Raw genomic sequence first — 16701 nt, 5'->3', positions numbered from 1 at the left:
TAAGCAAATATAAAAAAGAAATATTTTTCCAATATTTTTTAAGTTTAATTTCCATTGCATCAACAATATTTTTAAATTTTAAATCATTTCAATATTTTACAAAAGATTCACTAATTATAAACAATTGATCAACTAAAAGATAAGATGTTAGGTAATAAACACCCAAAAATATATTAAATTTTTTGCTACTTTTACATCCTTAGGAATCTAGGGTGTGTCCTTTGTAAGTTTTTTCTTGTTGAAAGATTTCCTCCCTTTGGGCTTGGCAAAAATAATATCCCTCTAATAGTTCTTGAATGAGGACATTGTTTGCACAATTGCACCCTTCTTATGAGTTGCTCTAATAAACCTTTCAACAATATTGACATTAGCAATGACATATATCATTAGAGCAAGCAAATTGCAGAGCTGAAACCACCACCTTTCTCCCTTCCATTCTCCTTCTTTCATACCAAGACCCAAGTCAACCCATGACTTTCTCGGTCTCTCCTTCTATATATCTCTACTTGCTCAATCAGTAGTCATCCCCTAACAATCCTGTGCGCCGTGTCCCAAAAATGCAGTTGTATCATAAAAAAGTAATAAATTTTTTTTTGTACAACTTTGTCATCATTAGTTATAAAATAATGCGGCATTTTCTGATTATAGTAAGGATGTCCTTATATGAAATACAACTATCTAACATAATATATAGAATTCCACCTTTATTGAACATCTAATACAATTTTTTTTTTATATTTTATTCAACATTTTTTATATAAATATTTAAATTTTTATTTTTTTTGTTTTAAAAGTATGAAATATATTTTCATTTAAAAATGATTTTAGTAGGGACTTTAAAATATTTACAATTGAATCATTATTACTAGAATTACCAAACCTAATAGAAAAAACTGTATTTTAAATACCACAAGTATGTAAAATTACTTGAAATAATTGCTAGGCTAGTATGTTGCCATTTAAGTCTTGTAAAACATAAAATTCCCTTTTTGTGAAAAGCCATGATTTGTTAATAAATACTTGTGGTACAAATATAACTAATATTAAATTTGGAAAACCAAATATTAAATGTAAGTGGAATTTTAGAATTAAGACTTGACAAAGTAGAAATTAAATTTTGTTTATATAAATAAAAAAATTTAGTGCATCTTCCTCTAATAGTATTTCTAAAAGCATTTTTAAATTGGGGATTTATAAATTATAGTAAAAAATTTTCAAGCATAGGGTCTTTAGCTAATAAAAACAGTTGTTCAACATGTACTATATAAGCGTTTGCCTCATTTTTTTTCTTGTGAATATTCAAAATTATCACAAAGTCCACACCTAATTTGTGATTAATTTTCATTATTTTTTCTCAAGTGATTGGCTCTGCCTATAGCCAAATGGCCAATACCATCTTTGTAAACAACTCTTTTTTTCCTTTCTCTTAATATTTTTTATATTAAACATATTCCAAACTTCCCCGATCTTCCTCTTGCCACCCTTAGCACTAGTAGTGAAGGTGGCTTCATCAACAATGGTACCATTGACATACATATTGGTGCTATCGTACTGTGACGAGATAACATTGAATCCAAAGTTGTAGGAAAGGAGATTTTGAGATGAACCAACCATTTTGAAAAATTTAAAATATTAAAACCCTAAAAATGAAAATTAATTACCACTTATCTTGTCCAATAGTCCGGAATCCTAACTTGATTTCAACTGATGAAACTTCTAATTAAGCCTCCTAAATTACTAACTTGAGACACTTGAACAATTATTTTCCTTTTTTAAACTTGAATAAAGTTGAGAATTAGGGATTAGGGAGCAAGAGAGGGTATGAGAGTGTATGATAGTATGTGAGAATATATGATATATGAGTATATAAAAGTACAAGAATTGGTATGATGAGAATGAAAGAGGGTAAGGGTATTTAATATTTATAGGAGCTAGAAATAAATAAATTGACCAAAATACCTTAAAAACTAGTCATTTTTTAGTTATTGGGAGGTATATTTTGGCTTTTCACAAAGGTGCTTATCACTTTACCAAGATGCCCCTAAATTAACTATTATATTACTTTTGGGGGTGTTTTAAGTTATTTTTCCTCCCCTAAGACCAAAATACACAAATACTCTTAAACTAATTGTTTATAGCTTTTAGGGGTACTTCTGTAAAAAAAATCCCTAACAAAGTGAACCCCAACGACTATATTATTTGGGTGGGCCCGACACATGCCAACTTCATGTTGTGCCATGTCGGCTTGTGGGCCTCAAACATCAAGCCTGACATGACACGGGGTATCGGCCAGGCCTGGAACGGTTCAATTGTTATAGTGATTGGGTGGTTCCTGGCCCAACCTATATTGTAATGGGTTGTGCTGGCCCAAAGGCAGCCCGATCACTTTACAGCTATAGTTGCAACCCTAGACTCTAGTAGTTGTGCCATCTCTTAGGCTTGGTTTTGTTGTCATAGAAGTGAGAAAATGAAAGAATTTTTTTCTCAAGACTACTTTGGGAAGAATGCAAATGTAGATTTAGTGCATATACACATTGTGCTTCAATTTTGCTAGTGTTTGGTAAGATTGCATTTATGTAATAAAAGTGGTAGCTTTCACAAATTTAAAGGCATGTTTGCATCCAATCTCAAAGTTAATCGATGTTAAAAATAGTATATGTTTTCACCTATTACAACTAAAATCATTTGGCAAGAAAGTAAATTTATCAATGCAAATATTCATGATTCTTCAAGTTTTCTTTCAAATGGTGGATATTTTCTTTTGATAAAATTATTTAAAAATACAAGAAATTTGAATGTAAAGTGCAAGATGAATGGATGATACCCACCAATTGTTACTTTTTCAAAGAACAACTTTAAGAAAATAAAAACTTTCTTTTTTTTGCCAATTTTCTTTCATTTTTTCTCACTTTTAACAACCAAATGGAGTCCTATGGAACACATTTTCAAACACTTCATTGTCTGTGGTCGTTATCACTTGGACACCCACCAAGTGAACATTGGCAAACAAGAGGCTCACTTTTGCCTTCCATCTCCTTCAATTTCTCCCTTTTTCCTACTTTACCAACAAAGAAGACCACTTGCTTTGCAGTACTCATGGCGTGGCCCGCATGGACCGGTGCAATGAAGCAAAGCAATTTAAAGATCAAACTTTGTTCGAACCTGTCACCCCCTCTTCCCTCAATGTCTCTTTCAGCAAAGCTACATACAACCCATCTATAAGCTACCAAACTTACCTTTAAATCCTCTCTCTCTCTCTCTCATATTACTTTGCCTGGTTTTTGTTTCTTTCTTCGACCCCATTAGAAACCCACTATGGATTCTACAGATTTTACAGCGTTACCACTACCTGAAGAGCTGAAGTTCTTCCTATATGATTCCTGCAACTCAGAGTTACCCTTCACCAGCAATCCTCAGGTAAGCTTGAATTTAGATTCCAGTCCTATAAACAGTGCAGTTTTCAGTTTGGATCCCATGGTCTCTTTTGAAGATTTGGATTTTCTTGAAACCCAATTGGATTTTAGAAGTAATGCCGATTCAACTCAAGATTTGATTTTCCCGGAAAATGAGAATGTGGGTTTTAATGGGTTCTCTGAGTTCAATCTCATACCTCAAAACCCAATTCAGCAACCCCATATTGAAGATCAGCCGACGAAGGCCGGCAAAAACAAGGATGAAATTCCCACGGTACCGGTTGAACTAATACAGAACAAAAGGCCATTCAAGTGCTCCCAGCATGGCTGTGACAAGACATTCAAGAATCCACAGACCCTCAAAATCCACCAGAGGACCCACTGCACCGACGAACCCACCATTGTTTCCCGGCAACTGAAAGCTGGGCAGAACAAGAAAGTCCCATGCAGGTGTCCTTTATGTGGCCGCAGCTTCGTGGGTCTCTATGAACTTCGCCGGCATTTTGGCCGGAAGCACTCAGAGGGGGAGAAGTTGTACAACTGCAGGAAATGTGGGAAGAAATTTTATGTGGAAGTGGATTTAAGGGACCATGAGAAGTTGTGTGGAGAGCGCGTTGGATGCAAATGTGGGTTGAAATTCGCCTTCAAATGTAACCTCTCAGCTCATAAGAGAACCCACCCAGAATGCGTGGAAGCACCAGCCAAAGGTTTGGGCTCAAGCAGCTCTCCAAAGGGTTCGAGTTCAAATGGGTTGATCGGTGGGAAGTTGGAAAAGATCTTGGGTCTTGGTTCTCGTGGAGCTCGGCGTAGCTTTGCAACCCATGACACTGTGAACAAATAGTTGTTGCCACATGCATGAGGAAGATTAATTGGCTTTTTAGGTTTCTTTGCACTTCTTTTTGGCACTTTTCTTGGGCAAGTAGTTGTTCCTTACTCTTATCAAGTGAACGCTTCCCTGATTTCAGAGTTTGTGGAAGCCTGAGCCTGTACCTTGTTTGTAGGGAAGATTTTTCATTTAAATGCAAATCAATTAATATTATTCTAACTTTCAATGTGACTGCAAAGATTTCCAACTTGGATTGTAATTCTTAATCTTGGCAGGGTTCAGTTGGATTTTCTGTGGCCTCTGAGAAACCAATTCAGTTCTGCACCTTATGGGGGTCTCTTGCTTGGCCACAGTACCAGTTCCCAACTAGTCAGCCTGTCATACCAACCACCTAAGATACTCAAGATTCATTCAATGGAATGCAGAAGGATAAATCATGGAGCATGACAAGTCTTAACCAACTTATTATGATGTGATCCCTCGAAAAACCAATGAACCGATCAGTTCACGATTTCTAGCATTAGCATGAGCTGACCTGTTTGTATAACAGCTTTGTTGGCCATACAATAATCCCATGAAATTGTTGCAAGAGGCTGAGTTTCACGAGTATTACAGCTGCAGAGCAGGGTGTCATTTATTTATTTATTTTTTAAGAACCACTTGTTTGCATACTTTCATTAACAGCATCCTAGGTGCCTGTAATTGATATTGACTATTGAATGCTAAAATATTATAACCCAGAAGTGCCCAAGCTAAGGTCAACTTGGCCAGATTTGCAGAGGCTTCAGCGTGAAAATTGCCTCATGAGAAGGATTCAAAGGAGATGTATGGTCCTTCAGATCCCTGTCACATGCAAAAATCTCCTCTAATTTGTTTGTCTGTAAAGTATAGGAACTGAAGGAAGGCAGCTTCTTGCATGGGGACAGGACCCACATACAAACTTTATCACAAAGTACTTCTCTACATCCATATCAGCATTTGTTAGCATGAAAGGGGTATGGTAACGAAGGTCTCCTCTTTCAAGATAGTCATCCTGAGATGGATTTGTAAGATTTTAGTGGTTAAAGGAACAGGCAAGCATAAACCAAGCTAATCTTTAGTCTATCCAAGAGCAAGAAGAAAACTCAGTTCTTTGTTCTTCTGGATGGCTATCTCATCCTTTCCCTATTGTGTTCCCAATTTCACACCTTGGGGTGGAGAATGACTTGCAATAAAATGCTTCTAAGATATGATTTAGATACATCAAGATCAAAAAAAAAAAAAAAAAAAGATCACAAAAAGGAAGGAAAACACGTCCTACATTTATCAGTAAAACCTAGATGTTTGCCCCATAGTTATAATGGTTCAACAAGGTAACTCATCACCTAAAACAGAGAAGAGAAGGGGAAAACACTATAAAGGTTCCTGTTGGCTTAGCTGGTAAAGTTGGTGGCTGTAATTTCCATTGGCCTGGGATCTGTCCACCTTCAACGTTCCCAAACAAAACAAGGCAATGATCCTAAAGATAATGATTACAGTTCCCCATTCATTGAAGCACATGAATTTGATACATGATAAATCAATCATGTAATGCGGTTGCTGAATCTTCTGTGTCAAAACAATAAATTCAAAAAAGAAATTAATGGCAGGCATCTAGTTCTTTGTATTTATACATTAGATAAGCGGGATATATATGGATAAGTAAATATTCTAGACTCATTTTTTTCCAATAACTGTCTACAACCTAAACTCCACAACCTTAAACATTTTTTCTGGTTCCCATGTTCTAACTAAAATCAACTCCATGATAATACCTCTATCTTCTCCATAATAATTTCTCTAACCCAATTCCAGCAGTATCATCCTTGTTAGAAATGTTGGCAATTCTAATAGGAACCTGATTTTCTACCAAACTTGGCCAAAGTTCAGCTGGAGGCTCTTGAAAATCAGGTCCTCTAAACAAACATAAAAATAATACTCCCCAGAAGAACGTAGCTTTCGTTTCACTGGAACTTCTCAACTAACAACATAATGCCTCATGAGAATGATCATTTTTCTATGTGCCCTATTGTGTTTCCTTGTTCATTGCCATCTTTTATTCTGTTTAATTCTGCCTTTTTCATTCGTATGTTGTTGTCAATTACTTTGCATTTTGTAGCCAGTCAGAAAATAGTAGATTATGCTGATTAACAGGATGGAACCTAGAGGCTTGTATAAGCTTGCATGTAATCATAATAAGTCAATAGCTGCTTCTGTGATGGGTAGTGCAAAGTACATTTAGAATAGTTTTCAGGATTCAAGAAGTAAGCTAAGACTTCTAACTAGAATGCAATATGAATAAATATCATTACATTGGTGTTTTTTCATTACACTAGCAGGAAAATCCTCAGAAAGACCTTTTCACTTTCATGTTTTTCATTTATATGCTTTTAGCAGGATACTCATGTGCACAGACTTGGATGATTTGAAGATCCTAGTAGTGCATGCCCACAGTAAGGCAAAACAAAGTTAAGACCAATCTCCAAATATTGACTAACATATTTGGTTAACAAGTCTATTTACTAGGCAAGGATTTGGAGCCTGGTCAGGGGCTTACAGTTGACTAGCTTGCTATATCTGTAGGGTCATTCTCCAATAGACTCCTTTCTTGGAATTGAAAAAATTAACCAAGATATCTTTATATTCTGGCATGTCATTCCATTCAAGTGCATGGGCCAAAGCAATTACGAAACCATAAATGATTTAGATGACAATGGGAACTTGTATTTTAGTATTTATTGAAAGCTCAAAAGAAAAACTAGCTTGCTACCAATAATCCCCACAAGAGCACATCCCATTTACAAATTGATGAAAGCGATAACTATCCCTCATTATAATCTCTCTGTCAGTTACTTTGGATATAAACTTGGTTGCAGAGTGACAATCCCCACATACTCTCAAATTTTTAATGATCCTCAAGGGTGTCCCAGGCAGTGTACTGATCAAACCAAAAGCTATAGCCAGTTTCTCACTGTGTTCACAGAGGCTGTACTCTTTCTCATCTTCCTCAACATCTTGCAGCACAAAGTTTGTGTCTGGAACATACCCAATTTCTTTGATCTCCGAGTATAAGCTTTCCATCTTGGCAGATATTGCATCCATTAATGGATGTGAAGTATCCCCAACAATGAAGCTGTGGACTCTACGTTTTACTTCAATCCAACTGCAGCCTGGAGGCTTTGTCACACCTCTTTCCCTCATCAAACGCCTTATTCTTGCTGCATCTTCCCACCTCCCTGCTGCAGAGTAGATGTTGGCTAGAAGTATGTAATTCCCAGAATTTTGGGGCTCAAGTTCAAATAGATACCCTGCAGCATACTCTGCAAGCTCAGGGTTACAATGAATCCTACAAGCACCTAACAGTGAACCCCAGACAGCTGCATTTGGTTCTACTGGCATCTCTTTAATGAATTTCATGGTTTCATCAAACTGACCAGCACGTGCCATTAGGTCCACCATACAAGCATACTGCTCAACAGCAGGGTCAATGGCATATTCTGACTTCATCATCTCAAAGTACTGAAACCCTTCATCAATCAACCCTGAATGACTACATGCAGATAAAAGATTTGTAAAAGTATAATGGTTTGGAGTCAAGCCTGTGGCTCTCAAACAATGAAAAAGGTTCACAGCATCCACCCCAAAGCCATGCATTCCAAACCCTGCAATCATTGTATTCCAAGAAACTAGGTCTTTTCGTGGCATAATATCAAAAATTTTTCGTGCTTTTCTAATTGACCCACATCGTCCATACATGTCAATAAGTGCATTCCATATAAAATTACTTCTATCAAGCTCATGCCTGATGATAAATTGGTGAATCTCTCTACCCTGTTGCAAAGCGGCCAACCTTGAGCAAGCAGGGAGGGCTGAAACAATCGTCACCATGTTTGGCTTCACATTATTGAACTGCATTTCTCTCAACATGTTCAAAGCAGTAACCCCTTGCCCAGCCTGAGCACAAGCTGTAATAATTGAGTTCCAGATAACAACATCTCTTTCTGTCAGCTGATTGAAAACAGAACAGGCAAGTTCCAAGAGACCACATCCTGAGTACATTGATATAAGAGAACTTCCCACACCCGTAGACATCTCAATGTGGTTTCTAATAACAAAACCATGGATTTCCTTTCCTAAATTAAAATCTTTGACTTGGCCACAAGCTGCTAGAGCTCCAGAAACAGTAATTGTGTCAGGCTCCACGCCAGTGTTATACATTTTATGGAAGAACTGAAGAGCAATCCTTCCATCTCCATACTGGGTATAACCTGTAACGAGGCCATTCCATGTAACAATGTCAGGCTCAACCCCCTGCAATTCCATCTCACTAAGAAGTTGAACAGCTTCCTCATGGCAACCTTTCAATGCATAACCAGCAAGCATCACATTCCAAGATATCAAATCCTTCTGCTTGATTCTTTTGAATATCCTACTGGCAACCTCCAAAGCTTGGCATTTAGTATACAAATCTACCAATGAATTTCCCACGAGTACGTCTGAGTCCAGTTCCTCTCTTTTTATGCAATAACCATGGATCTCTTTACCATGTCGAAGCAAAAGCAAATTTGTACAGGCTGAAACAACACTGGCAATGGTAATTGAGTTTGGTTTCACCCCTTCAACCACCATCTGCCTGAAAACATGCAATGCTTGAGAAGAATAACCGTTCTGTTCATTCCCTGCTATCAGTGCAGTCCAAGACACCACATTTGGCTTAAAGTCTTCTAAAGCCTGCATCTCTGAGAAGCAATTGGAAGCCTCTTCAAATTGGCCATTTTGGGCATACCCCGCAATAATTGAATTCCATGTCACTCGGTCAGGCTTTACCCCTGCAAGTTTCATTTCCTCAAAACACTTTAAAGCTTGTTTGAAGTCCCCTTTCGAGGCATAACCTGAAATCATCATGTTCCACATCACAACATCCTTAAACTCCATTTCATTGAACAAACGCCTAGCTAAATCAAGCTTTCCACATTTTATGAACATATCAAGAAGAGATTTGATCACAAAAGGATTCCCCTGAAACCCAATTCTCAGCATGTGATCGTACACATCCTTCCCCACTTGATAATTCTTCATCTCAGAGCATGCTTTAAAAACCTTGGGAAAGATGTAGTGATCCGGCTGAATTCCTTCGTCAATCATTAAATAGAATAACCTTATTGTCTCTTCGTAATCGCCTAATCTACAATACAACCCGATCAATGAAGTCCAGCTGAAAACATTCCGTTCCCACATTTTATCAAACAAACGCCTCGCGTCATCAGTACGACCAAGCTTGCAATAAAATTCAAGCAGTTGGCTCCCAAGAAATGCACAGAGCTCCACTCCAGAAACAATCATATGGGCATGAATTTGAAACCCCAATTCAGCTTTATCAAACTTCCGACAGTTTTGGAGGATTAAAGCATAAGTTTCAGAGCATTCCTCTGTATCACTTAAATCCATGGAATGAAGCACAACAGAAACATTATTCAACACCCCCATATCGGGAACTGAACTGAATTCTCTTACATGTCTGTCATTGCTATTACGTGTACTCGTCATTTTCCGAATATTTTCGAAATATTTAACAGTTGAAGAAGAGACTAAGGTGCGCCATTTTATGCTCGGAAGAAGAAGAACAGGGGAGCTGGGGGGGCTTACCTTGACGGGTATCTCCAAACTGGGATGAAGAGCACATTGTGCTGCCATTTCTGATTTCTGGGTTCATCAATCCATGACCATGAGGTATCTATCTGGAATCCGGCTTCGGAGTGTCGTGTGTAAATAGATAGATATCTGCGGCAGACAGTAGGCAAACTCATGTGAACGGCCTTCTCTGGCTCAGTAAGATATTTTTTTCAGTCGAGAGAGTGCTACCAAACAATGTGGAAGATTATCTAAATGGCTTTATTGATCCATTTAATTAAGGGTCAGAAAATTATTTTATTTAATTGAGGATCGGACCGTGGGACAAGGGGTTCACGAAACCATCCGAATTGAACCGTCAAGACCACACTGAGTAAGAGCAGAGTATGGAAAAAAAATAATAAAAAATTGTTAATTACTTGGGCTGCGTTTGGAAACAATGCAAATAGATTGTAAATTCCGGTTCAGGGTAAATTTGCATTTTGGTTCATATTGACAAATGACAGACCAATGCATATTTATATTGATACTAAGATGTAAAAGTATATCAATAAAAAAGAAGTAAATTTATATTCAAGTGAGCTTTTGATAAAAAAAAGGATATGTTTTATTGGAATTCATGTTTACATTCATTATAGTTAAAAGCCTGTTCCGTAAGAAAATAAATTTATCAGTGCAAAACTAGCCCAATTTTACAATTTATATGAACTGTTTTATACTCTATATATTTGCATTCACACTTATTTGCATCGTTTCCAAATACAACCTTAAGGCCATAGTTGGTTTGAAAGAAAATGCTGTATAGGCTTTTCTTCTTTTCCTCTTTTCCTTACTTTTTTTTTTGCTTTTGAAATTTTTTACCCCACTTACAAATTTTATTTTACCGTATAGTTGAGGGTATGGTGCCAAAAATGGGGTTGTTGAAAGTTAAAATTATTGTTAACTAAAAGGTGACTTAGATTGGGAGGGAGTGCCCTGCTCACGAATCTTTTTCTTGTTTTTTAATCTTAGACTGGGAGATTTTTTTTATTTTAATTTTTTATGGTTAATTATTTTTTGGATGTTATTGGTTTTTGATTTCGAGGATAATGAAGGCAGTCTTAGTAGAATTGATCCCTTAAACTAGCCAACAATGGACGGTAATTTCTCTTGTTATCATTTAGGCCCTGTTCACTTTTTGTAAGTTGCTTACCCGGGTAAATGAAATTATCTAAGTAAGTTTTTCCTGGGAAACACTTACCCGGGTAAGTGCATTTACCCATATTCTTTTATTTCTTATGTAAATAAGGTAATGACCATTTTAGCCGTATAAAACTTTCCCGAGTAAGTGGTACCCAGGAAAATAAACTTTCTCTGGTCTCCACATAAAACTGAAAAAAGAACATAGGCTTCTTGGTCAATGGGAATCAAAATTCTAATAACGAACTTTTCCCTCTCTCAAAATCCGAAAAAGAACGCCCCCTTATAGTTATTTGGCTCTACTTCTATTGTATGAGTTGTTTCCATGTATTAAGGTTTGATTTGAAGGTAGGAGTAGGACATCTACTTTGATGCTATCTTGTAGCATGTTGCTTGAGATACCTATGAACTGGTTAATTAATGGCGGATTCATGGATAGGAATCGCACTGGGTCAGGTTTGGGGCAGGGCACCCCCTCCTCCTCCTTGCCCCTTGTTCCCACCCTCTCCTCAATGGTGGGGGCGGGTTCAGGGCAGGGCACTCCCTCTCAATCAGGGATGGGGCTTGAATTTTCTTCATTCTGAGGCAATCATTTAAAAATAGATCATAATTTGGGGTATTTTAGAAATAGGATTATGAAGGGATATTTTAGAAATGAGATTATTGATAATAGGGTTTTGGAAATTTGAAAAAATTTAGGGGTATTTCCAAAGGTAGTACTAAATATAGGGGCATTTCAATAATTTACCATTGGGTTCAAGGCAGATACAAAGAATTATATGCAAATCCTGCCCCTAATTAAGGGCAAAGATGTTTTCCTCATCCCCGTCTAAGATCAAGGAAAACATGCCCCATTCAGGATGGGCCCCCGATTTTATGGGGAAATTTGTCATTCCTACTTATGGAGAAGAAAATTAGTTTTATTTGTGATAGAGGTAATATATAGTCTAGCTCGTGGGAGAAAAAAAAATAGATCTCCCAACATAAAGTCATTCCAACATGATGATGAATGTATGCATATCTCACTATAAGGCCAAGACCCACCATGTATGAGATGTACAGACACAGATTCTATTGGAACATGTCGGAATAGTTTTTTGCTAAGAGGAGATCCCAACTAGACCTATCAGGCCATACTCTAGGTTTGAATTTACACTGTTTTGGACTGGGCCCATTCAAATTTTGACAAAAGTTAAAGCCCATGAACAGGTTTAATCACAACTCGGACAAAATCCCTTCAAATAGTCAAAAGATCCATCACCATACTGGGTCCTATTGGGAAAAAAGAAATAAAAAATACATGGTGGAGGAAAATTTTGATTGCTTGAATTGATTATTGGGCCCTGGGGTTGGCCTGGATCTTGTATATGTGCTTTTAGGCAACTGAGACCATGAGGTTATAATGCAAAGTAACATCTACTGAACGAGAGATCAAAGAAACAGGACAATGGGGGCAAAATTGGAATATTAGTAAAATGTTTCACTAATTCAGTGCATACCCAAAATGTTTCACTAATTCAGCGCCTATTTGTGTCAAGTGGGGCCACCCCCAAGCTATACTCAAATATTTTCTAAACCACAATGTATAGACAGGTATACTCAAATAGTTTTGTAAACTACAAGGTATATTAAAGTAGTTTAGTTTCACTTATGAATAGCCTATTGTGTCAAGTGAGGTCATTTCATAAGGTATATTCAAGTAGTTTTGTAAACCACAAAGTATATTAAAGTAAGGTATATCTAAGTAATTAACCCCAAAAATTAAAGGTAAATTACAGGGACCTCCTTATTTTTTATGTGATAAAAAAAATTTAAGGTATGGGTTGGGCCGGGCGAACTGGAAATGATAAGCAGTGCATATCAATGACCATTTGATACTTGATGGTATGGCATTATCAAATTGCTCATATCATAATTTTGAAAACTGGACCAGAAATGGAACCGCATGGACCAGCGGTTCCTGGGTCAAATTATCTGACCGTCCAGTCCAAACCCAGTCGGACAGTTTTGGGATCCAAAACCAGAGCTGGACCCATAACCAGTTCCCAGGTTAAACAGTCCGACTGCCAGGTCCAGTCCAGGTTTCAAAACCATGGCTCAAATACTACTTCAGCGCTTTTAAATAGATGTCTTTCAGTTTTTGATTTTTTACACAGAAACAAATGCTTTTGCTAATGTGATTTTTTTTTTGGTTTAAAAAAATCTTTCTTCTTTCAGTTTCATGGGTCTATACAAACAAAATCAACATTTTAAAAAACGACCAGGAAACGGAACCGTTCTGGGCATCAGTTTCCGAGTCAACAGTCTGACCATCCGATTCAAATGAATGGCTAGTTCTGACAGCAAAATTAAAAACATTAAAAGATAATTAAAAAATAAAAAAACAATAAAAAACCGTTGAATAGATCAACGGATTGATGGCCTGGGTCAACGATTTATTTGACTTTTTCAACAGTTTTTGACCAGATTCCAGGTTTGGGATAAAACGAAACTAGTTGACTGGACGGTTTCCAGGCCAAATGGTCCAACCGTCTGGGTCAACGGCAGTTCAAAAACGTTGAACAAAAGAAATCAATCATTTTCTACAATAAGCAAGGCTCAAAGTGTCGAATGATACTATTTCTACCTGAAATGTTTTGGTTGATCAAAACAAATTGACATACAACTTTTTTTTTTTTAATGCCAATTGACATACAACCATTATTTGAGGCTGTTCGTAATTGAAAGAGATACCCTAAAAATGCATGTGAATGGCTACTTGTAGAAACATCATACTGAAATATTCTTGCCCCGGGCAAGTATGCGATAGGAAAATTTTACGTACTTATTTGTTTTTCCCATAAAATTTATAAATAAATCTGATATAACCGTTAATATTCTTTAAGCGCTATAAGTGACTCATAAACTATGTCAAAAATCAATATGTATCATTCAATCTTTGCAAACTTGGGCAGGGGGTGCTATATAAATATATAATCATTGTGACAGAAGCGACTCTCATTATGTGATATGACAAGTGAGAACCATTTTGTATTTATGAATCCAAACATTTTAGGCAGAAATAGCAATGGTACCAAACACAAATGAAAAAAATTGTAAAGCGCGTGGCTCTCAATTTCACATGAATAAAGGTGTTTAGTAGGAATTTTACATTGAGCAAAAGAGAGAATAGACACCGGTCCTTAGAAAAGATGCATCAAGTTCTAATGTCATTTGACAAACACCTGGAAAGGATGCAATTTTCTTTCACTACACCATGATTCAATGAGCCCAATAGACCTATTTCACTAAATGAATTATCAGGTGCCTTGTAATAGCACCAGACATTAATTTGCAAAAGAAAAATGAAAAAAAAAAAAATGAAAAAACCGTTAATACACCAACGAAAGCCTCTGCCTTGAGAAATGAAAAACAAACCAGAGGTTTCTATTTCACCATTCTTTTGAACTGTATACATGGTGGAATTCTTAAACCTGATCTCGAATAAATGCCTATATATCCAGTTGATCCACGTCAACCATCTTTGCAGACTGCTGTATGAGTTCCTTCCGAACGTCAACCTGAAAGAAATCATGGGCATTGGCTATAAAAATGGTGGAAAAGTCACCTGGTATCAATGATTTGTTAGACTACCAAGACAGATTAAAAAAAGAGCAAAAACACTTACACGGGAGCCCATAAGGGAGGAGAAAACCACATTTGCTTCAGCAGCATCCTCAACTACTAATTGTTTCAGAAGCCTCTTCTCTGGATCCAATGTTGTTTCCCATAATTGTGCAGGCATCATCTCTCCTAAGCCTTTACAAAGACAGGTGGGTGTAAGATTGAGATATACATATATATATGTACATGCATATACGCAAGTGCATACGTGTCTTTTTAGACAACAAAAACAATAGTTTAGCTTGTAATACTAGTCCTACCTAAATCCAAACTGCATAATTTTAACAATACAACTTGCTAAGCTGCAGAATTTTAACAACCTACCAAAGCACATTATGAAAACCAATAAAAAAGCACGTTACTTCAGAGCTATCTAAAATTCAATATGACACTTCTAACAAAAGATTGCACTGATTCACTTTGTTTATAATAATAAAAGTAAGACCATCTTCATCAAGTAAAAGAATTTATCACGTTTATCCTGTTTTTCCTTAATAGCCTGAATTAATGACAACCATTACAACTCAAGATTGATGGTCTGAATTGATGAGGTAGCATACTGTTTTGATGTGAATGACACTAAGTTCTTTTAATTTATGTGGGATGAGTCCTTCATGATATTGCAGCAAGTCATTTATATTCTCTTATACTTTTTTTTTAACGTAGGTAGGATCGCGGCGGGTGGAAACTAGACAAGTACATTCTCCCCATCATCACTACTGCCACCACTACAAACTACTATTTTCTCTGGTTATTGTGGTTAGGGTACAAGTATTTCGCAAACCACGCATAGTGCATCTTACATCAATGCAAGACCCAAGGCTAGAGAATTACAGGAAAAAGAAAATAAGAAATGGAAGCAAAATATTTCAGAAAGAAGAAATGAGTTAGATGACGTTTTACAGCACAATGGTCTTGTACTTTTCCCCAACAACGTTGTCTTCGAAAATGGTGGGATAAAATTTTAAATATCAAACATGTAATGATAAGTACATATCCCTGCAATAACTAACTCCCTTCATTCCAGATGAAATTTCAATTCCACTTTCAGAGTATCTCACCAGTTACACCACCCAATAGGTCTGTGCCAGCCACAGAATATACTCCGTGCTGGTCAAGGTGCAAAGAAAAGCTAGAGCACTGGGGTTGGCCATAGAAAAAGAGGAGTGATTAGTTGATTACAGAGAAGGGCAAAAGAACGAGCGAATGTGATAAATCCCCTAGTCTATCATAAACTACAACTGATGCTGTGTTTTTCTCATAGAAATTGAAAGAGAATTAGAAAAGGTGCCTCATAAGAAGTTTGTTTGCATGGGCATCTCCTTTAAGCCTCTCTTTTCTTTACTTCTTGGGTAGACATGTTCATGGGCCAGGCTCAGGCTTAGCTTTTGCCAAAATTTGAATGGGCCCAGCTCGAAACCTGAGCCCAAAATAGTGTAAAGATGAGCCTCAAGCTCAGCCCATGAGCAGGTCTATTCTCGGGAGACCTCTTCAGGGGGAAAAACATTCAAAAGAAAGGAGGTTGGTCATTCTTCCACTTTTATTTCAGTTCATCCCTTTACCTATAAATAGTTTTCATTGCAGGAAAGGATTATAAATGGATTTATTAATGATCTATCAAACTCATTGATTTTACAACAATTTAATCTGTTTTGTAGTGAGCTTTTAGTACATTGGAAGCTTAAACTTCTATATTCCCAGTATTGTTGATTGTAATGTATCTCTTCATATAAACTCTGAAAGTTTACATTTCTTATGTGTTTATACCTTACTCATAGTTATTTCAACTTTAGAATTATTATTATTGATGTATTTGCGGGATTTGAAAGAGTTTCCCCAACATATTCAAGTGTATCCATTTCTTTGCACCATATCCATGTGTATCCAAAGCATAGCGCAATATGTATCCATATCCAAACTTACCAATACAATACACAACGCTGATACTTTGAATCTTGTTAGCAACAATAG

The 16701-nt window shown here is 36.7% G+C and overlaps 2 protein-coding genes and 1 pseudogene across 4 annotated transcripts in view; 1 reads left to right on the top strand and 2 right to left on the bottom strand.

The window, feature by feature from the left end:
• The first annotated feature begins 3315 nt into the window (after positions 1–3315).
• On the top strand, positions 3316–4254 carry LOC148845299 (protein indeterminate-domain 4, chloroplastic-like). The gene has a single exon (XM_088955866.1). The coding sequence runs from the start codon at positions 3316–3318 to the stop codon at positions 4252–4254; it is 939 nt and encodes a 312-aa protein (XP_088811992.1).
• Positions 4255–6945: 2691 nt separating this feature from the next.
• On the bottom strand, positions 6946–10121 carry LOC148845298 (putative pentatricopeptide repeat-containing protein At3g13770, mitochondrial pseudogene; annotated as a pseudogene). Its single transcript, XR_016101852.1, has one exon. The product of XR_016101852.1 is annotated as a putative pentatricopeptide repeat-containing protein At3g13770, mitochondrial pseudogene (transcript).
• A 4030-nt stretch (positions 10122–14151) lies between these two features.
• LOC148845297 (DNA gyrase subunit B, chloroplastic/mitochondrial-like) overlaps positions 14152–16701 on the bottom strand; it is a 41448-nt gene continuing 38898 nt past the window's right edge. For both annotated transcript variants that reach the window (XM_088955798.1, XM_088955797.1), the window contains 2 exons: positions 14735–14865; positions 14152–14627 (listed from right to left, as the gene is read on the bottom strand). In XM_088955798.1, the coding sequence (XP_088811924.1) occupies positions 14559–14627; positions 14735–14865 (200 nt within the window). In that variant the 3' untranslated portion in view covers positions 14152–14558. The remainder of the gene's footprint in view (positions 14628–14734; positions 14866–16701) is intronic.

The sequence above is a fragment of the Nelumbo lutea genome, chromosome 7 (genome assembly GCF_056320005.1).
Source record: "Nelumbo lutea isolate HS-2025 chromosome 7, American lotus-T2T, whole genome shotgun sequence".
Classification (NCBI taxonomy): domain Eukaryota; kingdom Viridiplantae; phylum Streptophyta; class Magnoliopsida; order Proteales; family Nelumbonaceae; genus Nelumbo; species Nelumbo lutea.
Note: the sequence above shows the minus strand (reverse complement) of the source record. Positions and strands in the feature narration are given on the sequence as shown.

What these genes read in the sequence shown, in the direction of transcription:
- LOC148845299 (XM_088955866.1), top strand. Translation starts at nt 3,316, where the DNA reads ATGGATTCTACAGATTTTACAGCGTTACCACTACCTGAAGAGCTGAAG.